The sequence below is a fragment of the Erythranthe guttata genome, chromosome 10 (assembly GCF_056151865.1).
Source record: "Erythranthe guttata isolate IM_541 chromosome 10, IM_541, whole genome shotgun sequence".
Lineage (NCBI taxonomy): Eukaryota > Viridiplantae > Streptophyta > Magnoliopsida > Lamiales > Phrymaceae > Erythranthe > Erythranthe guttata.
This window is the reverse complement of record NC_142542.1, coordinates 3,582,807-3,608,226: the sequence shown is the minus strand read 5'-3', so window position 1 is coordinate 3,608,226 and position 25,420 is coordinate 3,582,807. Positions and strand designations below refer to the sequence as shown.

Below are 25,420 nucleotides of genomic sequence, written 5' to 3'. Positions count from 1 at the left end.
AAAAGAAGATCGGTTCTTCGGGAGGAGAACTTAGAAGATCTCGGGAGGAGGTTGATCCGCCGACTGAGGGACTCAGCGTTGAAGGAATTTCAACCGTGCGGAACAAGGGACGTGCTGCAAAGTGAAGATTGATAATTCAGCGCAGTATACAAGAAGGGCGTCGACAAAGAAGGAGTCTTTGTATTTCGATTAAGTCCTATTATTGTATTCGTAAAACTAAAAATTAGTAAATTTCATTTGCAGGTCCCCGTGGATGTAGAGTACAATTGTATCCGAACCACTTTAAAATTTGTGTCTTTTTATTACTGTTTCATTAACTGTTGCAACTCTATGTAAAACAGTAAAACAGTATCTAAAACTGAATCGGGATTCATCCGACACAAATATATAATTAATTTGCACGAAATAATTCTAAAAATTGGCATCAAGAGCCTGTCACTAAATACATCTAGTGAGATTTTGGGAACTAATTACTCTTATTTTGTGCAAATATGAACACTCAACGAGAATGAGCTTTAACTACTCGTCCACCTCTCCTAATCGGCTCAAACTACTCATACTGGATATAAAAAATGAAGATGTTTATCAAATCCATAGATGAGAGAGCATGGCGTGCCATCATAACTGCTTGGACACCTCCCATGATCAAAGGAGAAGACAAAGTGGAAGTATTCAAACCAGAAGCAGATTGGAGTGATGGAGAGATACTACACGCAAACTATAACTCAAGGTCCCTAAACGCAATCTTTAGTGGTGTGGATGATAATCAGTTTAAACTAATAGCATCATGTGAATCTGCAAAAAGAGCTTTGGAAATTCTCCAAGTTACATACGAATGAACGTCAACTGTAAGGACATCCAAGTTACAGATGCTGGCCACCAAATTTGAAAATTTAAGGATAGAGGAAAATGAGACGATCACTGACTTCCATGCTAAACTATGCGATACCTCCAACGAATCATACGCACTCGGTGAACCTTACTCAGAAAGCAAATTAGTGAGAAAAACAATGCGTTCATTACCTGAAAGATTTGCTTACCGAATTGCTGCTATTGAAGAAGTCAGAGATGTTGACACGGTCAAATTAGATGAACTCATGGGGAAACTTCTAGCACAAGAACTCAATCTTTGTGAAAATCATCGTGAAAAGCCTAGAGAAAGGAAGATAGCCTTTCAAGCAGAAACTTCATATGCAACTCTCCAAAATTCTTCAACTCAAGAAGATGAGCAGACGGTTGAAGAATCCTTGGCACTACTGTCAAAAAACTTTGGGAAATTTCTCAAAAAGATCGGTAAAAAGGGGAACCCTCCCAACACAGAGAAACCCGTGAACTTTCAAAATCCTAGGAGAAACTCAAATCAAGATAACTCAGAGGAGTCAAAACCGAGAAGAATACAATCCCGAGAATGCGAAGGCTTTGGTCACATTCAATCAGAATGTGCAAACACCCTGAAGAAAAAGAAAAGAATGTCACTTACTACTGTTTGGAGCGATGAAAAAGACTCTGATGATGATCAATGAAACAACGATCAGGTCACTAACTTTGTAGCATTCAGCAGCAAAGTTCCTCTGAACAGCTCAGAATCAACTGTTGCAACAATCTGTGAAGCAGAATCCATGTATGAAATTGTGTGTTCTGATAATGACAAAAATCTAAACACAGATTCTTCTTCTGCAGATGATCCAGACAGCAACAGTGATGAGGAAGAACCAACTTTGGAAGAAGTAAAGGAGGTATACGAAAAAATGTACCAAAAATGGCTTGACGTTATTAAGATAAATGACTTCTTAGAAAATGAGAAGCTTGTGCTTATAGAGGAAAACAAGACTCTAAAGGTAAGAATTTCTACTCTTGAAGAGAGAGTCATATCAAGTGATCAAGTGAAAAATAGTTTGGAAGCTAAACTTACTCAAACCCAAGAATCAATTGCAAAATTGAACACGGGTAGAGGTAATTTAGATGAACTTCTAAATAACAATAAACCGAACTATAATCGTCTAGGCATAGGAGCAAGAATACAATTTATTTTTAAATTAATGTTTTTTCCAGTTATATTTCTGTTTGTTTGTTTTTTTTTTTTAGAAATATCCAAAGTCATTCAAGTTTTATTAAGCAACCAAATTATACACGAACCACAATGATAACATTTATAAGAAAGGTCTCAATTACCTAAAGCGTTATAGGGCGGCACTGCAGCGAGTTGCACAACTTCTTCCCTAGTTCAAAGCATAATGTCGCAATCACGACGACTTAGGCCAAGACGACATACTGCATCGGTGAATGTCTCATACATTCTAAAGTTTTCGTCTCCTTCCCTTGTTTAAAGCTTTTTTAGGGTTATCAAAATTTGTTCATTCAACAGCATTTGTTTCAAAACCAAGAGCGCATTCTCCCTTTCAATGATAACCCACCTGATGTCCTACCGCTTCGTCGCGGGTTAGGCCTTGTCATCTAAGTAAAACATCATTTTATACTTGAACATGTGTTTCAACTCACAATCTAAAGGTTTGTGGTTCAATGAGATAGTATGAACTGTAACCGGTCATCTTTACCCGTCCCATTCACGATACAATTCACGATTCAAGATTCACCGTCGATAGTTAATTGACATGTATTCAACGAACCGGTTCACGGTTCGAATTAGACCATGGTCATGTTTATGAACTTTATCCAATTTTGACAGAAGCATAAGAAAATTCACTATGATAAAGTTCACTACGTTGACATTGAATTATGATTCGTTTTACTTATGTTGCTTAAATGTAAGTAATTGGCATAAACATGAGCTCATAATCATGAAGGAACTTGTGTATTATATTTGTTTCGTTGCAATTAGGTCAAATTTGTATAATACTCAAAATTGTGATCTTTAATTTTCAGTGTGTTCCGCACGGTTGAATTTTCTTCAACGTTGAACACCTTTAGTCGGCAATTAACATCCTCCCGAGATCTTCTAAGTCTCTCTCATGAAGAACCCATTTTCTTTTTTACGTTAAAGAAGCAAACTTTTGAATTCTTAGAAAACCGTTTACCAAACATGTTTTAATTATTCAAGAACTCAATTTGCAAGTAATGCTTCACCCTCTTTCATTGGATAATGTTTTATCAAATCTACATATGGTTGATAAAATCCTAAATAATAAAATTAGTTACTCATAATATCTACATAAAAACACAAATGGATGTTGCAAGTTATAAACAATACATACATAATGTTTTGATTTGGTTCGGTAATTAACTCGAAGAGAAATGAAGATCTTTAACAAGCTTCATTTGTCGAAAAAACTCTCTCTCTCTCTCTCTCTCTCTCTCTCTCTCTCTCTCTCTCTCTATATATATATATATATATATATATATATATAATAATACACATTCTGTGTATCAATTAATGATAATTATACATGTAAAAATTAATTTTTAGATTCATAATATAATTCAAGTAAAATGTCAAGTTAAAATAGCACATAAAGGGAGTTTAAAGTTTAAACTTTACACTTTCAATAGATTATAACTTTACATTGAGTAATTATAGTGTAAATAATATAAAAATAAAAACCCTCTTCTTGTCTCCTTCTAGGGAAAAAAAATGATGTACTACGAAATCAACAGTCAATCAGTTGAAATTCTAGGCAAAAATAAAATGAAAAAATAAAAAAATCAATTTTAGTTTCATTAATCTTTCAGAAGATAATATTTAGGGTAACGTTTATTTTCCATCTTGTAATATGCGAAATATATATATCATTTACCCCCTGATATATAGAAAAAATCAAACACTCCCTATTTTTGACGATTAATGGTAAAACCTTTAACAATATTAAATTTGAGTGTGTAATGACTCTTTTACTCCACTGAACTTAAAAGGTTATTGATACGATTTTAAGTAGAAATGAGGTGTATTTTTTTATTGTTGACGATTTTATGTTCGTTCAAAATATGGGTTTTTTTTGTCGATTTTAGTGTGTGATTTTTTGGGTTTCTAGTTTTCCCTTTTTGGGAGTTTCGCGATAAATATGAAAAACTTTGTTTTTAATTTTTAATTGTTTCAAATTAATTAATGTTTCATTTCAAATTTAGGGCTTCTTCATATTTCAGAGATTTTCAGTTTTCTTGTTTTTTTTTTCGTTTTTTTACGTAGAACGAAATAGAAAAGGTTTGTAAAGAGTTAAAATGACTGAAAAAGTGAAAAAAAAAAAGAACATCCGAAAAGAGTGAAAAAAATTGATGAAAAATGGTACGGTCAAAACTAAGTATAGAAATTTTTCGGGGTATTTTCATAAAAGAAAAAAAAAAGCCAATAACTCTTTAAAACAACAAGTCAAAGGATTTGACTAACGGAATCAGGTAAAAAACTAACAACAAGGGAATATTTGATGTTTCATATACATCACAGGGTAAATAAATATAATACATTTCACATAATACAGGAGTGGAAAATAAATTTTACCATAATCTAATATTTATTTAGTATTTTCCCCATATATGCCTTGCAAAATTCTTCCATTCCGACACCATCGCCTTTTCTCTCTCTCTCAAAATTTCTTTATGTGTTTATCTCTCCTCAAATGACTCAACTCGATCTTGAAATATAGAGACAGCTATTCTTATCATAATCAAACTATATCTACATCAGACGGCTCCTACTTCTATCCTTGTAATTAATTGGTGGGGGCAATATATAATAGATTAAGATTGATAACTAATTATTATTCCTTTGGAGGTTCTTATAATTAATTAAAAAGGTTACTAGCTGCTATATATATATATATATATATATATATATATATATATATATATATATATATATATATATATATATATATATATATATATATATATATTGGTTGTAGGTTGGAAGAGTTTGGACAGCCACTTATATATAATCAATGGTATGGTGTGATTCAATATATATTACCAATATGATTCACCAATAATTATGGATTAGTTATGAGTATTATAGTGTGTTGATGATGTATGAGGATTTAAAGAGTGGATTAGTTTCAATGGGTTGGTTTGAATTATATAAAAATTAATTAGCTATAAAATGTCCAAAATGTCCTGAGTTTGCCCTGTATATTCATGTTATATGTACACAATTAATAAGTTGTTGTTTAAATTTAAAAACATGCTTTTATTCCTATAATACATCGTAATTTAATTGTATTAATTTTTTTTGCACAAACTAGAATAATTAGTTGTGAAATTTAAAGTAGCAAAATCGCTTTAATATTCGTACAAATTATATGATCATACAAATTCCAATAAAAAACATATGCTAAACAAAAAGCATATATAAACTCATCAAATCACCTGATGACTTCTATAAGTGTTGATACATTTTCCCATTTATTTGTTTATTCGTTATAAATAATTAACATTTCAAACGAATATTAACCACAAAATAAATTGTTTACAGAGAAATTGCAAAATTTACGGAAAAAAAAAACTACCGGAATGGATTAGGATTTAATAATTCGATTTGTGAATCTGATTTGCTATGAAAGAAAAATAAAATAATGAAAACAATACTAATAAATTTAAAAAAATTATAAATATGTTATTAGAACTTTCTAGGATACTCTAGCATTTCTTACTTATATATAAAGTTTATATGAAATAAAATAAAATAAAATGAAACAATGAACCGATTAACAAAGACAGTTTAGTCTTTAGATTGCTTAGAATATATATTAATTAAAAGTTTGCATGGAATAGTTAGTGTACAATGATCTTAATTGGCCTTTTTGTATTCTTTTGACGAAATTAAGAAACCTTGTCCCCTTTTTTCTAGAAAAAAGATGATGTATTATGAAATCAACAGTCAACCAGTTGAAACTCTCTACACCAATATTAATTAAAAACATTTAAAAAAACAATTAAAGAAGAAAATTGCAATTTTTATTTCATATCTTTTAGAAGATACTATTTTGGATTTTGCCCCTATCCCGGCTTCTGCTGCAGACTTATATACCTTATAAAATTTCTTCCATTCCCACACAATCGCCCCCTCTCTCTCTATCTCTCTTCTTTCTCTCTCTAAAAGCAATTCCATCTCCTCAAATGACTCAAGTCGATCTCGAAACGCTAGTCTGCGCCGGAGTAGGCAACGACCGGAAAGTAGCCTGCGAAACCCTCGCCGACGACGACCCACCGGAAAATAAAGTCATCGTCGGCGGCGAAGATGAAGATGCCACCGAAGTGCCGACCGACTTCCCGCCGGAATCTTTCTGGCTATCGAAGGACTCCGAATACGATTGGTTCGATCGGAACGCGTTCAATTACGAGCGGAAAGAGTCGACCAAGGGCAACTCAAACTCGACGAACACAAACCCTAGTTCCAATTCGAATTCTCAGCGGTTCTCCGTTAACTTGAAGTCCAAGGCATCCATCATCGGATTGCCAAAGACCCAAAAGAACACTTTTAACGATTCCAAACGGAGAACCTGCAAACCGCCAAATATCCGGCTTTTCCCGCCGAAACGGACCGATTCGGTCGGAAAGTCGGCTACTCCGGTGGCGGAACCGGGTTCTCCGAAGGTGTCCTGCATGGGACGAGTCAGATCCAAGAGATGCCGGCGGAGGTCGAACTCGGTGAAAAGGAGCGAGAAACCGGTCGAGGAATCTGGCGGCGGTGGTGAGAAGAAGAAAACCGGGTTTTGTTCGAAGGTGATGAGCATGTTCCGGTCGAAGAAAATTCACCGGAAAAATTCCCGGTCCGGGAGTAGGAAAGTGATGGAGGTGGTGATGGAGGAGGCGGTGGTTGTTGAACCGCTGAGGAAGAGCGTGAGTGTGAAAGTACGAGAGATATTCCCGGTTAGTGATGAACCGGCGGCTGAGCCTCCCGGTTTGGGAGGGATGAAGCGGTTCGTTTCTGGGCGGCGTTCGGGGTCCTGGACCTCCGATGATTTTAGTCAGGCGGTTTCCGGTGACTTGGAACGGCGGCGTGGGTAGAACTTGAAAGGCGGGATGGCGGCTGAAGAAAAAGTAATATTCCGTTGTGGTTGAAAAAGGAGGTGTTGGATGACGTGGCACGCGTTGAATAACTGTTAACGAACCGACAGGTTTTCTTTTACAGTTAACTTTTTTTTTTTCTTTTTTTTTTTTTGCAAATGTTTGATTTGTGTTCTATATATTTTTGACATGGCGGTACATATTATCGATTTACCTTAATGTAAATATACTTGTTTTGGATTGTATTTTATGCTTGGACTTTCTTCTATAATAAAAAATATTAATTGTGTCCCCGATGGTCTATAGTGGTTGGAGCGAAGTAATATGTATAAATTGATCGAAGTTCGAATTTTCTTACTCCATTCTAATAGACCTAAATAACCAATTAGAAAATAACACTTAGGGCAATTAAATATATACTAGCCTTAATTATTTTTAGTTAACAACCATTTAATACATATTGATTGGAGCAAATAAATTTATACATATATCAAGATAAAACATTAAATATCAAATAAATGTATGTTTATTTTGATATTTTTTGGTTGGAGTTGCTCTAACCTTTTGATGTCTATCTCAATTGATATTGAATTTAATAATAATATTCTAAATGGATATGCACATAATCACAAGCACGTGTATTTCTGTGTTTGGGGTCATTATATTAATAATAAAATATTAATCGATGTATTTTATTGGGTGTAGCATTTCAATAACCTATAAGACTCGACATCTCCACCCGATTATTACGCTTTGTTGGGTCCATCTAAAATGTTATCATTTATGAACGAAAGATATTATTAGAGCTTCGGTGCTTCTTAGGACAATTATTAACAATATTATTTCAAATAGGTGTAATAAATCAAGATTTTGTTTTATATAAAATTAGGATATATGGAATAAGAGCAAGAAAATCAGCGCAGGTTGCTTGTGCCGTCAACAAAGTACAGCTCGATTTGTCGCACATGCATTGTTTCAACTTCTTTGCAATAAAATATTCATTTGTTAACTGTTGAATGACCATCTGAATTGGGTGGCGGTGGGATTCGAACTCAGGACCTCTCATTTGGCCTGGCTCTGATACCATGTTGAATGACCATCTCAACCAAAAGCTTAAGTTGTTAGTGAAATGTACCATTTAATATTAATATCTCCAATATTAACCAAAGAGAGTTGATATTTTTTTTCTTCAATTGCTGTAATTTTCAAGTTAGATTTGATTGGTAATTTGTAGATGAATTTCGGACGGAGTATTAAAATTCGAATCTATATGCTCTATATTATTATCAATTACTTTAGATTTAAAGTAATGCATTTTTTCTCTTCTGTTTTTAATCTTATCGATTTAACTTTAAGTATTAACTCTTTGTTATTACATTACTAAACGATCAAGGTTTATTAGTTTTTAAAAGGTGTTTTTTTCTCCCTAAAATAAGACGTGTTTGTTGATATTTTTAATATTTAGGGTAAATAGCACTTAACCCCCTTGTGGTTTGAACATTTTGCACATGACCCCCTTCTGGTACGAAATTAAGCACATAACCCCCTTATGGTTTTGACATTTTGCACATGACCCCCTTATGGTATTAAATTAGGCACATAACCCCCTTGTGGTTTTGACATTTTGCACATGACCCCCTTATGGTAGAAAATTAGCACATAACCCCCTTAAATAGAAAACTGGAAAAGACTAAATTACCCCTAAAGTTTATTCAATTTTAGAAATCAATTTGAAAATCTTTGATATTATCATTAATTATGATTATTATATTACTCTTTTCTATATAATATATTATATTATAGTTGTTTTCAAACTTTAATTTTTTTTTAAAACAAAGTCTTTATTTTTTTTTATTCTTTTGGAAAAATCTAAAAAAAAGTATTTCTCCAAAGTTGAAATAAAAATTAAATTAAAAAAAAATATGTCCGGTAAAATTAAAAAAAAAATGAGAAATATAATATATTATTATTTTTTGTACTATAGAATAATATATTATAATTTCTCCAAACACATTAAGCTTTTCATTTTATAGAATAATTATTTTTAAATTAAAACAATTGATAGGGGTAGTTTAGTCTTTTCCCCTTTTCTATTCAAGGGGTTATGTGCTAATTTCATAACATAAGGGGGTCATGTGCAAAATGTTAAAACCACAAGGGGGTTATGTGCCTAATTTCATACCATAAGGGGGTCATGTGCAAAACTTCAAAACCACAAGGGGGTTAAGTGCCTAATTTCATACCACAAGGGGGTCATGTGCAAAATGTTCAAACCACAAGGGGGTTAAGTGCTATTTACCCTAATATTTATGCAAAACTGAAAAACAACAATTAATTAAGAATGGTTGGAGGAAATGTTACTTCACATTTTCGAAGCACAAATTCACATTAATGCATATATATTAAATCTAAAAGTAAATCGACCCAGAATCCAGTTTTCAAATCGTGTGTTGTTATTTGCGTTAAATGGTGTACGATTTGAAAATGGGAATTTTGAATTTTCTTTATTCATTTTAAGAAGAATCCTGATTAACATGAACTCAATAATTATTGAAGGAACCATATAAATGTACTAGATAAACATACACTTTCGTATAATAGCTTACAAATTATACAAGAAACGTAAATCACACTAGGCTAATCATGTATGACAAGCCAAGGAATTTCGAACCTTGGTCAACTGACACTGCGATAGACCATCTTTTGGGGAACATTATTGAGGTTTAGTTAATAGATGGTGGTTGGGTAGTGTGTTTAATTAGCAAAGTTAGGTAATTAATTGGACCGGTGTGTTGAATTATTGTGGCCTCCAAAATTGAATATGGAGAAGGAGATATACTTAGAAAAGATTCGGGCGTGACGATTATTATTCGATTGTGGTCCTTGGTCAACCCCAATCTATGCCTCGTCTAACGTGTACATCAAACTTGTATATTACTCTTGCTAGTTCAAAAATCACCTTGTAAGCATATTCTTAACTTTACCAATAATGTTCATATTTTACAATTGAAAGAAAATTGCTATACATAATATTACAAAATACTACAACAATTTTTTGTTGGATATGTTTTGCGGAAGTATGTGAACACGATTAACAAGGAAATAATCGAGGAGCACGTATCTCCTTCTCCATATTTTACTCTTGCTAATACATATTAAATTACAAATACAATCTTACACCTATTTATACTAATCGAGGCATAAGTAGCACATGCATCATAATAAATATATTCATCATGAATCCTAGATATACATGTATCTAAGTATTCATGTATTTGCCTATTCATTATCCTATCATACATTGTACATGCATGTGAATACACTTCTAGAAAGTGCATTAATTCCAACATTTTTCATATTATTAATATATTTATTTTGGAAAAAAAAAATCAAATTGTCTGCAATACTTCATAGATTAATATTGGATCGGATTTATTTATTTATTTATGTATGTATACATCTAATTCCGACGTAGTTTTTCTTGAAAATAATCGAAATCAAAATTTTGGAGAAGTCAAATTCTCTATGAATCGGAGAGCTATACTCCTAAAGTCAAGACGAATGGGAAGTGCGGCGGTTGTTTACAAATCTCCCGATGGTTAAGCGCGGTAGCAATCCGCTATCGCTCGCGATCGACGCTACTAACGGAAAAGTAAGAAAGACTACCGTTTCGTCCACGCTTTAGGCTCAAAGACGCTAAATTGAAATGGGAAAAAGAAATTATTATAAAATTAATATTTTGAATTAGAATCGATAAAATTTGAAAATTCATTCCAACTTTCGCTCGGATCCTACTAATGTTTTTTTGTCTCTCCGATCCCCACATTGTAATAATGGAAGTAATGTGTTCGTCTTAATTTAAGGAAAAAAAATGACTTTTAAAAGTATAAATTAATCTTGCATGAAAACATAACATACTTAATTAGTTAATTAATTATCAGTTAAAATCTGACCATATGCCTAATTTCGGAGAGCAATTTTCAAGAAAATAAACATAACACACACGCACGTACTCAATCAACAACAATTAATTTAATTCTAGGCAAATTTCATTCTCATCTGCATCGCATATATGATATATGTATTGTTTACAAATGGAATTAATAATTAATCCTGGTATGAGCAATGGAATTATCCTGGTACACCTCCACGTGTCTTTCATTCATAGGTTGACATGGCCTGGCATTGTACTTGCATCTCATATCCAGAGGAGCCTTGAGAGACTGTACTTGTTCACTTGATATTGATCTCACCTATTAATTAATCAAAACACTATTAATATACATATATAGTGTATTATTAATTATATTTCCCACACAAGATCATAATTAATAAATTTCAAAAAACTAAAAATGAAGAAGGTAAATTATTAATTTCTTACATTAGCAAGGATTAGGTAGATAACATTTTCAGTGCAAGGAGGAGCACTGAAAGAGCCAATGTATTTGTAGTATTTGTTTGGAGTTTTCGTTAACTCCGTCGTGTGAAAGGGCCCGAATACTATTCGACTTGCTGCCTCCTCGTTGCTCTTCACATTGTACGCAAGTTCGTTCAATTCCTTGTGTATCTGCAATTAATTAATTAGTTAGCAATAGAAAAAAAATATATTTCATTAACTAAAGACTTTTCCAACTTTTAAAAATCAAGACTTATTAATAGTTCTATTGATCATGTGCATCTATCTATCTGGTATTTTAAAGGATTTTGACCTTTTGAAGAATCGGATCGGGGCGCCCGTTTTTGAAAAGTGTCCCCACTACGGCAACTTTGCCGTCGTCTGCAACGTGTACCATGTGCATCTCCGCTGCAAATCTATATATATTTGAATTAATAAAATTAACACAAAAATTTATATTGTATCATGACACGTTTTGAAACTTTGTAGTAAACCAAATCACATATCTATTGGAGAGAGAGAGGAGAGAGAGAGAGAGAGAGAGAGAGAGAGAGAGAGAGAGAGAGAGAGAGAGAGAGAGAGAGAGAGAGAGAGAGAGAGAGAGAGAGAGAGAGTGATACCGGTGTCCATTAATTCGGTGTTCGGAAGGAGAATGCCAGTGCATTTGCTTGAAGGAATACTGCTTGTTATCTACAATTATTGATCCTGTATGCTCAGGGTACTCTATCTGCATATATCATTAAAAAAAAAAAAAAAAAAAAAAAAAATCGGAACTCAAATATTAAAATCTAATTAAAAAGGGGGAACTTATAGGGGTGTAAAAAAGCCGAGATCGGCTGTTTTGGCCCGCTCAAATCTATTTTGATGAGTTGGAGCTCTTCGAGTATTTGATTTTTGGCTCGACCCTCAGCCCCAGTCCATTTTGTATATTTTCTTATTTTGTTTTTTGTATTAATATTATTAGAATTTGATTATTATTATCATAAAAAAATTCGAAAAAAAAAATGAATTGTATTTATTTTTTAATTATTTATATGAATTTATTATTTAATTTTATATTAATTCAAAAAATTAAAATGAAAAAAAAACTGCTAGCTCATGAACAACTACGAATGAGCTCGGGCTCGACTCGTCAGAAAGCTAGAGCTCGAAAAATTCAAATTTGAGTTCAAGTTCGAACTTTTGTGAGCCAATCTCATTCCAAAGAAATAAAAGGCATAAAAATTGGAAATTTTTTGTATTTCAAAATCAAAATTCCGAAACTTCATTGTAATTCATTGTAATTACTAATTAACACCTCTGGTGGCAAGCTGGAAATAAGAAAGAAAGAACGAAAGAGAGAGAATTAATTACCCCAACAGTGAATTTGTAGTCGACCAAAGTAACATTATCGACAGTCGGACGATAATCTCTTACGAGTGGCTTCAACTCGTTGTTCGTTACAGCTTTCTCCGTAACAATGTCGACCGGCGACTGCGATTTCCCACTTGCACACAGCGAGAAGTTCGGGTTCAGCCCGGCCCATTTGTCCGGCCCGGTTGCCCCCGAGTATGTGAACTGCAGAGGTTTATCATCAGCAACCTCTATACACACACACACACACACCACAGCAAATAAAAGTTAGTTAAAAACAGTTATTTTCCACTATACATATATATTTTCCACGATTAACATTCAATTATGTTAAAGAACGAGAATCAAGAAAAAGCGTACGTACTTAGTGTGGTAAAAGCGTACGAGCCCGCAATCAGCAGAGTAGCTGTGACGACAGTGAATAAATTAGCCAAAGTAGAAGCCATTTATATGAACTATATCTTCTTCTTCTTCTTCTTCTTCTTCTTCTCCAACACGACGACCACCAATATATATAGATCGATATATATTATCTTGTAATAATTTATATATATATGTAGGCCAAACAACAAGTTACAAGTTGGTTGTTAATTATGTCGATGGGGGTCCCTGCTTACAGCCCACCATCCACTACTTTCTTGGAACTTCTGGAGCACGCTTTTAACTTTTTCGGCGTGTCGTTTTGGTATTGATAACGAGTCAACTCATTTATCCAGCTTTGCTTTTTTCCTTCATTTCGTATGGTAGTTGTTTTCGTTTCATTTCGTTAAAGTTATCTTGTATTTCACATCACAGATATTTTTGTCAATGAATTATGAACATAATGCATCTGTGTGTAGAATATCTTGAAATGAAGACGCACGCGCTTATCTCATGATCTACCGACAGTACATAAACCTAATTTTGTTGTTTTCTTTTTGGTATGTATGTATATATGTTCTTCATTTATATGCAGATATGTTGAAATTATGTCGGAATTGTCGTACTTGATGGAATGATATGTTATATAATGGAGTAGGTGATATAGTACAAAGATTTTTTTTTTTTTGAAGTTTTGTTAAAGTAATCACTCTATTAATATTTAATACTTCAAACTAATTTGCATGTAAACTTTATGAGAATGATTAGTATCATCCATAATAAATGGTAATTATGAAAAGGGACAAAATGAAGTACGTGTCTATATGAAATAATTATCTTTTAAAAAAAAAAAAGCAATTAAAATTTGGCCTTGGTGATTTTCTATTCTTATTATATATCATGCTTCACATTTTTTATTATACTCGTAGAGATCCACGTGTCGTCCATTCATTGGCTGTGAAGGCCTTGAGTTGTTCGTGAATTTCGATTCCAGTGGAGCCCTTAGTGCCTCTACTTGTTCTCTGGAAATTGATCTCACCTGCGTATATTTATACGGGCATGACTATGTCGTAATTTTATACGTGGGGAAAAGTTATAAGGCAATGAAATACGATGTAATGTCGTAATTAATTAATAAATTGACCGACCTTGGTAAGTACATGCCAAATGACATTCTCGGAGTCGGTGCAAGGAGGAGAGGTGAAAGATCCCACGTATCTGTAATATTTCTTTGGTCTTTTTCTTGCTTTTGTGGACTGAAAAGGCCGGAGAAATATTGGTGATTCGTCGCGTCTTTTCGCCTTGTTTGCGAGTTCATTCAATTCGTTCTGTATCTGTGTGAGCACTTCAAAATTCAGATATATGTAACCCCTCTCTCTCTCTCTCTCTCTCTCTCTCTCTCTCTGTTCAAGTACGTACCTTAGCAAGAAGGGGATTGGGGTTCCCATATTTGAAAAGAAGTGCTACTACTGAAACATTGCCATCTTCCGAAACGTGCACCTGATGAAGCTCTGCTGCATATCTGAAGTCACAATATTACTTTTTCCTTTTTGAACAAGAGAGAGAGAGAGAGAGAGAGAGAGAGAGAGAGAGAGAGAGAGAGAGAGAGAGAGAGAGAGAGAGAGAGAGTACGTACTGTCGTCCATTGATCCTGTGTTCAGAAGGGGCATGCCAGTGCATTTGCTTCAAATTATACATCTTGCCATCTACAATGATCCCGCCCGAATATTTAGGGTAGTGCAACTGCATCAACATCGATCGACATATTATTCAACAACTTAATTGTATGTACGATATATAATAGAATTTACATACGCATTTTCCGATCTTCCTGCTTTAAAAATTGATGTTTAAATCTCGTACTTTTAGATACATGCAAGCTTAAACATCATTGTTGTTGTGAAATACGAGATGAAATATGTAATATGATCATAATCTAGCACACAATTCATTATATGGTTATAAGTAACAGATTCTGTATGGGGTTCCGATCAATATATAGTAACAAGAGATTAGAGTAATTACCGCAACAGTGAATTTGTCGTTGATCAAAGTAACATTGGAAGAATCGTACGATGACTTGATCAAGGGCTTCATTCTATTATTAAGCACGACTTTGCCTTTCAATATATTAATCGGTGACTGCAATTTCCCGTTTTTGCACAACAAGTATTTTGTGCTAAGGCTGCTCCATTTCTCAGGCCCTGTGTCTCCAGAGTATGAAAAATCTATAGATTTTTCACCTTCATCTGCAAAAAAATAAAAAATAAAATAATAATAATAATTAAAAATATTAATTTACTTATAATCACTTAAATACTGTATATATATAAATAAAATGAAATGAGAGAGAGATGTGCGTACGACCTGTAGAAAAACCGTATGTATTGGAAAAGAGGAGTACGGTTGCAAGGACGAACATCGCCATTCGTGGAGCAACCATGGAGGGAAGAATATTTGAATATCAATCGATAAATTCCGTAACGTAAATTAATTGTTTTCTTGGTTAATTTGGATGAAATAATGTCTGGTTTTCGTAAGGTCCCGTGCAATATTTATATATCGACAGCAAATCGGATGCGTGCTTTCGAGCAGCATACAATCTCAACGATGCAAGTTTTTCTCTATCTGTAAATATGAAATTCGAGATTTTTTTTTTCCGTAAATTGAAAAACAAGATGTTTTTGACCCGGTGAATTTCCTGACCCGACATTGCCCTTTATTACATATAATTAATTAATTCACAGTTCGTAACCTATGTCTACATTTATTGAGGTTGTAACTTAAGATACTGAGTAATTATACCAAGAAATATAGGTACATACATATGTGTATGTATATATCCAATAATACACATATTCACATGTATAAGTATGTGATTCGTATATAAATCTACAGTGATATGTACCAGCGTATTTCAATCGAGCTAGCATGTACAAGACCACGAGAAATGTTTGAAATAGTTTTTACAATAAAACTTTTAGAGAGCGTACGTTGCCCTCAGATAGTCGATAATTTCCGCACTCTCGAACATTTGGACTCCTGTGTTTGGATCTTCCAAATAAGGAACCTGTTTAAAATAAATTCCAACTATTAACCCCCCAAAATTAAATCCTCTAATATGTGTAATTAAACGTAAAGCTACCACCAAATCACCTGAAAATGCCCAACTCTCTGATAAATTTCTTGCCGTTTTGGGCTGCCACGAGCGCAACTGCAACATAACCTTTGTCAAACTAATAATTGCAAGGAAAAGAGATATTGTTGTGCAAATGATTGGATTACTACAAACCCCATTACGACGATTATGAATAAAAATAACCGATAACGTCATAGTTATGAAATTTAAAAAAAAAACGACATTCATTCTAACTGGACTCCATAGCAAAAAATAAATAAAAATATTTAGGTGTATTTTGAGGTATATTTGTAATTATGTCTTTCGGAGAATGAATAGTGACACAGATATAGATGTTCAAACTATAGATCCCTATGCTCGTGAATTAATAATACCAGCACCGAAAGTGGAGTTGTACCTGTGAAGTATGTGAGGTAGCTCTAACTCCACAAGTACTTCGCGTACGACTTTGCAAAATGGTGAAGCCTGAAATGAAAACAAATGAGTTGTAAAGTACAATCAACAATTCGGTTCTCCGAACATTCATAAAGCATAAAAATAATTTCTTTTATTTGTTAAATAAATGTAGTATTTCAAAAGAGTTATATAATATGAAACTAGAAAATATCGAACTTTTTGATGTCTCCAACAATCTAACCTCGTATGCCCATATATCAAGAGGCTTAGGCGGCAGCTTTGATGGAGTGTACAAAGAACCCTGCATATCGCAAGAGGCTTAGGTGGCAGCTTTCGATAAAAGTATGTGGGAAGAAATCTTATTGAATCAATGAAATGAGATTAAATTTGCAATGGATGTGAGAACATGTAAGTGCATGCACGGACGAGCGAAACTGCACCTTCCCCATTCGACCAATCATAGCAAACCCCTCTGTCAAAGTCTATAAGAACAAAAACACGGGTAGAAAAAAGTTATTACATCAACACATGCTAATCCTTAATACGATCAAACTGATTGCGAAATTGGATTGCTTACAGTTAATAGACCGAGAGACAGCGAAAGCGGGACTTTGCCATCACCTGAGGAAATAATCAGCACCGTCGATTCAGAATCGTTAAAACTCACAAAGCTAAAAGTACAATGAGACGACGATAAAAATACCAAAATAACCAAACTTGAATCTCAAACTTCTATACATGACATCATGTATTTGCAAGATATTCTCATTACGATGAAAAATAAAACGACAAAAATTAAGGTGGCATCTAAAACCAGATTGAAGTAACATACCATATTTCCCGACCAGATACCTAATTATGTCATCTGATTCGTACATCGCGACTCCCGTGTTTGGATCCACCTAAAGAAGAAGCAAAACAAGAAGCTTTAACCTCACAGAAATTGCATGATGAGTAAAAACAGAGGATGATTTATTCGAACAACACGAGTGTCTAACCATGTAAGGATACTGTTGTTTTCCACCCATTTGAGAAACCTTGGCCCGGAAATTCGGGCCGTTTCTTGGACAGGGATAATACAGCACGTCAAGATCCAATACTGCAACAATTTCCCGAACCTGTAACAAAAACGAAATATCAGTCACTGCCCCGAAAGTTCATAAAACCATATGGCGCAATTACTGATATTGAATATACCTTCCGACAAAATGGGCAGCTGAAGAAATTCCCGCGTGTTCCACCGAAACCCACATAGAGAAAGAGCAACATATGCACTTAGCTTTGATTCAAGCAGTTACATATGAATATAATAGAAAACCCCGAATTTAATTGTTCTAAAATTGTAGTCATGTTTTTTTCTTTTTGGGGTAAGATTACATACTATTTAAAAGAGTAAGAAACTTGATTCACAGTACCCTTCAAACTCGTATATCTCGATCGGCTTCTCGGGGCGAGGGCCTACTTTTGAAGTCTCTTTCAACTTATAACCTGAATACGGAAATGGATCTTCTTAGATGCATTTATTCAATAACTCAGCCAAGTGAACAAGAAGAATTCGGTTAGCTACAACAACTCTCTATTTATTCGATTGATGCGATACGCGCAAATGTTCACTCGTATATAGTTCTATGATGTATGTATACATTATTGCTTTTCTTCACTCTTTCGTGATAGAAGATTTCGTAATTACCAAGAGCCCTAGCTCATAATAGCTACGAAAAAACTCAATTTGTTCAAAAATATAGCCTATAAAAGACAAGGGTATTCGGTAATTACCGGCGAATCCTAGAGCATACTGGTCGGACGGAATCTCATTTTCTGGCACAACAGTCACAGAGTACCTGCCGTCAACATAATCGCAATCACATCGACGAAACCCTAAATTACACAATTGAATTTTAAAAATTGGGGAAAAAATCAAGTACCCTGAGACAAGTACACTTGTGGTGAGGCGAAAGAGCAAGGCGAGAGAAGCCCCTAAAATGTCGATAATCTTATCGGGTCGGATCGAAAAGGGTTTGGGCTTCGGAGCTTTGAAATTGGGCGGCGCCGAAATCGAACTCAAAGGGGTTTCTGAAGTATTTGCCGACGACTTCACCATAAACACTCTGTGGTTCGTTGCTCTGCGGGTTGGTGGTAGTGGCCTGAAAATTGGAACGTTGGTGATGTTCAACATTCCGGCCATGATTTTCCGGCGAGGAATACGCGGTGGTGCTGGGCGGCCGAGGTTTGTGAAATTTAAGTGGAGTTGTAATTGAAACCAAACAAAGTCATGTGGACTGGGATAACACAGGTAGGTAATATGGTTAATATCTATTTATTTTGAATTATAATTGAACCAAACAAGTCATTATCTTTGGAAAATATTATGCTCTTTTTTCCATAACAAATTAGATATTTCTCATTCATCAAAAAAAAAAAATTAGATATTTCTCGAAATTAGGCATAAATTAATTCAAAAGTTTTCTGTAAAATAATTAAATCGAAGTCCCTATAGAAATAATAACGACCGTTAGCAAATAAATTCGAATTTGGATCAATTCCTCCAACCACGAAGGCATCTCTTGCAGGCGCTACGAGTTTTACTTCCATGGTAAATTTTCAAATGTAAAAGAAGAATAAATTTGTAATCAAACTATTGTATCTCAATTTAGTTTTTAGAGGTTGATTCTAAATTTTTTACTACTTCTTTTTTTGGACAACAATAAAATAAATTACAAAGCAATCATCCGAGAGTAAAAATTGCCGGAATTATCACCGAAGAAAAGGAGCTTGACGCTCGCGGGGGGGGGGGGGGGGGGGGGTGTCGTACTTTGTCATTCTGATCAAAAGCTAGGATTGCAAGATGATTGATCAGCTATCGTATTCGGTTCTCTATATACGTAGAAAAGTTGCACCGCTCAATCTTTTTGTATGTATGTACTAATATGCCACTGGCAACTAATCATATTTGAATGCATTGCACCTGAAAATGAATAAATCCTCCTACACATAATATATTTACATCAAACATGCAACATTGACTAATTAGATTCTAACATTGCCAAAGAAAGGAAAAAAAGGAAATAATAAATACTGAAAAGAAGAAGCAATTAGCAAGCTGAGAATAATGACTGTACTTAAGACAAATGACAAATGATTAGATTAATTAATTAAATGCCTGATTATTAACTAAGAGCATCTGAAACTCTACTAAACCATCAGAATAAAGCATTTAAAAGGAAAAGCATTGGGAACCCATTTTTTGTGGCATTGAGCAGCAAAGAATAATCGAAAAAAACTATTCTTCGCCTTTTACTTTGAGTTACGATTCTCATATTAAATTCCAATATTCCTCAGAATCTGATCGCTTTAGAAAATTAGATTCCCCCTTCATTTTCTTCACAAGGAATACAATTCCAATCCGTGGTCATTTCTAGCTTTCATCGGCCAATAGGATCGCGTGTGGTCAACCGCCCCCCGGGCCAATCAGGAAGCTACATAAGTTAAGTTGTTGTAGCTAATGATTGAAATTGCCCCCACAATTTTGATGATTGAAACTAACTATATGCAATCAAAATAAAAAGGAAAGTTTTTAAGTACAATAAAGAATAACCTGCAGCCCGGCCCCCATGCTCATGCTGTTATCTCTTCTTCAAAAATAGAAAAAAGAAAATATATATATTAAGCATGCATGCATGCATGTCACACATACATAAATACTTCTTACATGTTTTATTATTACATGTTTAGTACTTTTCTACCTTTTAAGTAAGCTTAGATTATATCTGTCGTCTTAGAACGTAGATTAACTTCGTTTTTCTGCGTATCTAATCAGTGGCGAATCCAGGATTTTTGTCAAGGGTGTTCGAAATTAAATATAGTAATAAAGGTAAAAGTTTACGGGGGTTCGGGGGCAGCGCCCCCGTTTTTTTTTTAATACTATACACATTAAATAATAAAAATATGTAATATTTTCAAATTTGAAGGGATTATTTTACAAATTTTGGGCTAATTTAGGAAATATTTAGACATAAAATTGGTGAAAATATTTAAGGAGTGGTAAGCATATTAAAGTTGCAAGTGACAAAATGTGAATTTCATTAGCAGATTTTGAATTTAAAAAAAAAAAAAAATACCCACATAGTTGTAAATTTAGAAAATAATTGTAATAATGCATATCTTCTTATGTATAAAAGAAAGAAACGCTGGGCAACCCTAAAAAACCCTAATGATATTTCTGTAATTATCTTATATATAAAAGAAAGAAACGCTGGGCAACCCTAAAAAACCCTAATGGTATTTCTGTAATTATATATTTTTAATATTTTTTTTCTACTAATTTCTAACTATAATTTTTAACAATTACCAATCTCCGATTTTTCATCAATATATCTCAAATCGTAAGAGATAAAGATAGAAATACGATTTTTTAAATCTTAATCTATATATTTGGATTATAAATCTTCATATGTAAGATTTAAAAAAACCAATGTTATATAAAATATGAATAATACTAGATTATTAAATTTTACTAATTATTTCTTTCACTTTTGAAATAATATCCCGTGCATCGCACGGGGAAAAAATGCTAGTATGTATATAATTAAGAATTTTGGAATAATTTAGATTATATAAAATATTAAAGGAATGGTAAATAAATTAAAGTTGCAAATAGCAAAATATATGTTTTATTAGGAGATTTTGATTTTTTGAAATATTCAAAAATACCCACATATTCAAAAATTTTGAAAACAATTGAAATATTATATATTAGGAGATTTTGTTTTTTTGAAATATTCAAAAATACCCACATATTCAAAATTTTTGAAAACAATCGAAATATTATATGTATTAGAAATAAATAAAAACAAGCATATATATATAAAATTAAGAATTTTGGAATAATTTAGATTATATAAAATATTAAAGGAATGGTAAATAACTTAAAGTTGCAAATTGCAAAATATATGTTTTATTAGGAAATTTTGATTTTTTGAAATATTCAAATTTTGAAAACAATTGAAATATTATATGTATTAGAAATAAAAAAGAACAACAAAATAGAGGGGAAAATTTTGAAAACAATTGAAATATTATATGTATTGAAAATAAAAAGAAAACAAACAACACAGAGGAGAAGGGTCTCATCAAAGTCTCGAACTTTGCACCTCATTGAATTTGAAGGGAGTACTCTACCATTTCAGCTACAGCATTGTATTAGCAAATTATTCATTTACAGTTCTATTATATAAATATATAGGGAATATTTTTTTTTCAAAATCAAGGGTGTGCAGTTGCACACCCTAGGACTACACTGGATACGCCACTGTATCTAATGCATGTTACTCGATCCAGTAGTATCAATTGAAGTTACTAAAAAAAATTAAATTCACACTGCATGCATATATATATATATATATATATATATATATATATATATATATATATATATATATATATATATATATATATATATATATATACACACATATATCAGTTAGTTCCTATATCCAAATGACAGCACTATTTTGAGGAATTTTCTGCTTTCTTAACTTTTATGCAAAGGTGTTCTCCAGATTCCTCCAAACTGCATAAAATATCCAAAAACATATCAGAATTAAATTATATTTGTAATGAGAAAGATTAATGTAATCTAGTATTCATTTACAATGGCAATTCTATTAATTTTTTTAGTTTCTAGCTAATAATTTCGATATATTCATGCACATATTATTAACCTTATTTCAAGACGAATATATACGACATAAAATGAACAGCTCAAAACATTATTTTTTCTTCTTCCTTAGCTTCTTCTGAATATGTATCTAGTGCTAATTAGACGTGCATTAAGTCGAGAGACTTTTCACGGTGAAACAAAAAAACGACATTTTCCGGAAACATCATCGATAGTGGATTCCTCCAATCCACATTCAAGGAATTCCGCAAATTCAATTCCAGGAATAGGGTTCTTATAACTTTTAGTAGACGACAAATATCAGTGCACCGAAAAGAAAGAAAAACTGATGAAGGTGGATCTATTCTTGTAGTACCCCATCCTAAGGTGTCGATTTTATTTCCAAAGAAAATCGCTGTCTGACAATCGAAAGTGAAGTTAATTACGAGAGCCGAGAGCGGACCCCACCGATGCGCGAAAAACGGAAGGACAAGATCTCTTTAATTTCCATAGCTAGTAATTAAATTGATGGGATTGAATCTCATGTTCTGTTAGCCCCTGTTCAAGATTCTATGCCTTACTTGTATTCTATTCCCACCTTTCCACCCCCCACCCCCACCCCCTCTCTCTCTCTCTCTCTCTCTCTCTCTCTCTCTCTCTAGAATTGCTTATAAGACATCCCAAAACACAACTTTCATTCGTAAAAATTGGTCAAGCTAAGAAAAATAGGCAACGGAACTTAGCCGATTTCCTCCCAGGTATATTGATCTCTTTATCTCTTTATATTCGATCATATAGTTCGTTTCTCAATGTGGACAACGATTATCGAAAAATCTGTCTAATTATTTATTAGATTTAAGACAGCCAGAATGTATCACCATCATCATCACCACCACCACCACCAAGGAAAGAACATTCAAGCTTCAACAAGAATGTCGATTCCATCCGAAAGGCACTTGTTTCTTCAAGGTCCAACGAGTAGCAACAACAATGGAGATCAATCGGGACTTGTACTATCGACCGATGCTAAGCCTAGACTCAAATGGACTCCTGATCTTCATCAACGCTTCATAGAAGCCGTCAATCAATTAGGCGGAGCCGATAGTAAGCATCAAAAAAAAAAAAAAAAAAAATTAAAACAAAAATTTTCACGAAACTAAACGATCGTATATAATTTCGCTTTATTGCAGAAGCGACTCCGAAATCAGTATTGAAACTTATGGGAATTCAAGGACTGACCTTATACCACTTGAAGAGTCACCTTCAGGTAATATTACAGTAGAACCTCGATAAATTAATAAGCTCCTTTAAATAATTATTTCTTACAGTCCCGAGTCGGTAAAAAGGTACTAAATTATTAGCTCGATAATTTAATATTTCGCTAAATTAATAGAATTTTGTCAGTCCCGAATGTAATAATTTATAGAGGTTTAACTGTATTCTTATAATATACTATCGTTTTGTTTATATTACGTAACTAATTCTCGGGTTTTTTTTCTCGTTTTTCGTTCCTGCAGAAATACCGGCTCAGTAAGAGCCTCAACGGACAAGCTAATACTGTGAGCAACAAATCTGGTAATAAAACATTGTTTAATAATAGATTATCTTACCTATTACAGAGACCGTATGTATATATTGCTGACGGAGTAGAGAAATAATTGCAGCTACGGTAGATAGAGTACCCGGCGAGCCAAACGGTGTCCACATCACCAATCAAAACACGGCACCACCTCTTACTACAACTAATAAGTAAGAATACTCGAAAAATCATCGGCTTATGTTATTTTCTCCCCTGTTTACAAGTCACAACTAACAATGGTATTTCATGTGTTGTATATTAGAAATATGCATATAGGCGAAGCATTACAAATGCAAATCGAAGTGCAACGAAGGCTACACGAACAGCTCGAGGTAATTAATTAATTAATCACGATTATATATAAATCTTTTTCAAGTACCATTTTCAAGAATCATGAGTAGAAATTTTTTAACGCGACGACTAGATATACGTATATATTTATAGGTGCAACGGCATTTGCAGTTGCGAATAGAAGCGCAAGGGAAGTACTTGCAATCGGTGTTGGAGAAGGCGCAAGAAACACTCGGAGGGCAGAACATAGGAACAGTCGGCTTAGAAGCTGCCAAAGTTCAGTTATCCGATTTGGTGTCGAAAGTATCGACACAATGCTTTAGTTCTGCGTTTTCAGATATGAAAGAGCTCTCGGATTTGTGCATGAGCCAGCAAAAGCAAGCGAATCAGCCGACGGATTGTTCGATAGACAGCTGTTTAACATCTTCTTTCGAAGGTTCACTCCGGGACCAAGAAGTAGTGCTGTACAACAATCTCATGGGCTTAAATGATAAACACGCGCTCAGTTTCCGGACAAACACGGAGGAGAGAGATCGCAAGGACGACGGCGCCAGGTGGCGCGAAGAAACGAAGGAGAGCGGTGATGACGTGGACAGGGGGTTTATAAATTCGGGGAATAATTTGTCGATGAGCATTGGATTTGAGGGTGGTGGTGGTGGTGATCAGTGGAATGATAGTGGGAAGTACTATGGTACAGAAGACATGTTTAATAAAGGAGATGATGGTTCGGATGGGAAACTGTTGATGAAAACGGAGAGGCGTGAAAAGACGAAAATGCCCTTGTTTTCGACAAAACTTGATCTCAACACGGGGAGTGAGAACAATGCGGCTTCGAGCTACAAGCATCATCAGTTGGATTTAAATGGATTCAGCTGGAGTTGAGAGCTGAGATTTTAAATATTTGGAGCAATGCAATCATTCAAATAATAACAGCTGCAATGAACACAATTTTTCAAACCATTTTGTTCAAGTTAGTTATACACCGGATATATATATATATATATATATATATATATATATATATATATATATATATATATATATATATACTATATAGTATAAACGTGTACGGTGAAATCTTACCGCATCTAACAAAACCCGAAAAAATCACTCATTTATGGGCTGCCCAGCATTGCCAAGCTGGGATTTATCAGGACATCTAATTGGCCCATATATTTTTCTTGGGCTTTGTTATATATGATAGTTTACGGTCTTACATAATTGAATTGGGTAAATTCCGGTCAACTCTCTAAGGTAAAGTCAAATTACGAAAAAACTCTTCATGTTTGGGTAATT

At 33.7% G+C, this 25,420-nt stretch overlaps 5 protein-coding genes across 7 annotated transcripts; 2 read left to right on the top strand and 3 right to left on the bottom strand.

The window, feature by feature from the left end:
• The first annotated feature begins 5,915 nt into the window (after window positions 1-5,915).
• Window positions 5,916-7,247, top strand: LOC105960063 (uncharacterized). Its single transcript, XM_012984232.2, has one exon. The coding sequence runs from the start codon at window positions 6,064-6,066 to the stop codon at window positions 6,952-6,954; it is 891 nt and encodes a 296-aa protein (XP_012839686.2). The 5' UTR covers window positions 5,916-6,063; the 3' UTR covers window positions 6,955-7,247.
• Window positions 7,248-10,985: 3,738 nt separating this feature from the next.
• Window positions 10,986-13,509, bottom strand: LOC105960094 (alpha carbonic anhydrase 1, chloroplastic). Its single transcript, XM_012984265.2, has 6 exons — window positions 13,068-13,509; window positions 12,704-12,933; window positions 11,971-12,077; window positions 11,664-11,766; window positions 11,336-11,521; window positions 10,986-11,207 (listed from the first exon to the last, which is right to left on the bottom strand). Exons 1-6 carry the CDS (start codon window positions 13,147-13,149, stop codon window positions 11,055-11,057), a joined length of 861 nt encoding a protein of 286 aa, XP_012839719.2. The 5' UTR covers window positions 13,150-13,509; the 3' UTR covers window positions 10,986-11,054.
• Window positions 13,510-13,853: 344 nt separating this feature from the next.
• LOC148767304 (alpha carbonic anhydrase 1, chloroplastic-like) lies at window positions 13,854-15,697 on the bottom strand. Its single transcript, XM_088824943.1, has 6 exons — window positions 15,431-15,697; window positions 15,089-15,312; window positions 14,700-14,806; window positions 14,483-14,585; window positions 14,212-14,397; window positions 13,854-14,102 (listed from the first exon to the last, which is right to left on the bottom strand). The coding sequence occupies exons 1-6, from the start codon at window positions 15,504-15,506 to the stop codon at window positions 13,962-13,964; spliced, it is 837 nt and encodes a 278-aa protein (XP_088681069.1). The 5' UTR covers window positions 15,507-15,697; the 3' UTR covers window positions 13,854-13,961.
• Window positions 15,698-15,839: 142 nt separating this feature from the next.
• LOC105960093 (Thioredoxin family protein) lies at window positions 15,840-19,329 on the bottom strand. The gene is made up of 12 exons (XM_088824942.1): window positions 18,524-19,329; window positions 18,375-18,439; window positions 18,014-18,086; window positions 17,796-17,814; window positions 17,597-17,716; window positions 17,431-17,500; window positions 17,176-17,219; window positions 17,039-17,080; window positions 16,840-16,899; window positions 16,600-16,667; window positions 16,220-16,277; window positions 15,840-16,133 (listed from the first exon to the last, which is right to left on the bottom strand). The coding sequence occupies exons 1-12, from the start codon at window positions 18,781-18,783 to the stop codon at window positions 16,044-16,046; spliced, it is 969 nt and encodes a 322-aa protein (XP_088681068.1). The 5' UTR covers window positions 18,784-19,329; the 3' UTR covers window positions 15,840-16,043.
• Window positions 19,330-22,869: 3,540 nt separating this feature from the next.
• MYR2 (Homeodomain-like superfamily protein) lies at window positions 22,870-25,081 on the top strand. Of its 3 annotated transcripts, none has more exons than XM_088824170.1 (7): window positions 22,870-23,012; window positions 23,115-23,358; window positions 23,445-23,521; window positions 23,772-23,829; window positions 23,919-24,003; window positions 24,096-24,165; window positions 24,278-25,081. In XM_088824170.1, the coding sequence occupies exons 2-7, from the start codon at window positions 23,124-23,126 to the stop codon at window positions 25,004-25,006; spliced, it is 1,254 nt and encodes a 417-aa protein (XP_088680296.1). In that variant the 5' UTR covers window positions 22,870-23,012; window positions 23,115-23,123; the 3' UTR covers window positions 25,007-25,081. The 3 variants fall into 3 exon arrangements, with proteins under 3 accessions (XP_088680296.1, XP_088680295.1, XP_088680297.1); XM_088824169.1 differs by having other exon boundaries at window positions 22,879-23,012; window positions 23,108-23,358; XM_088824171.1 differs by having other exon boundaries at window positions 22,890-23,012; window positions 23,119-23,358.
• The last annotated feature ends 339 nt before the right edge of the window (window positions 25,082-25,420 follow it).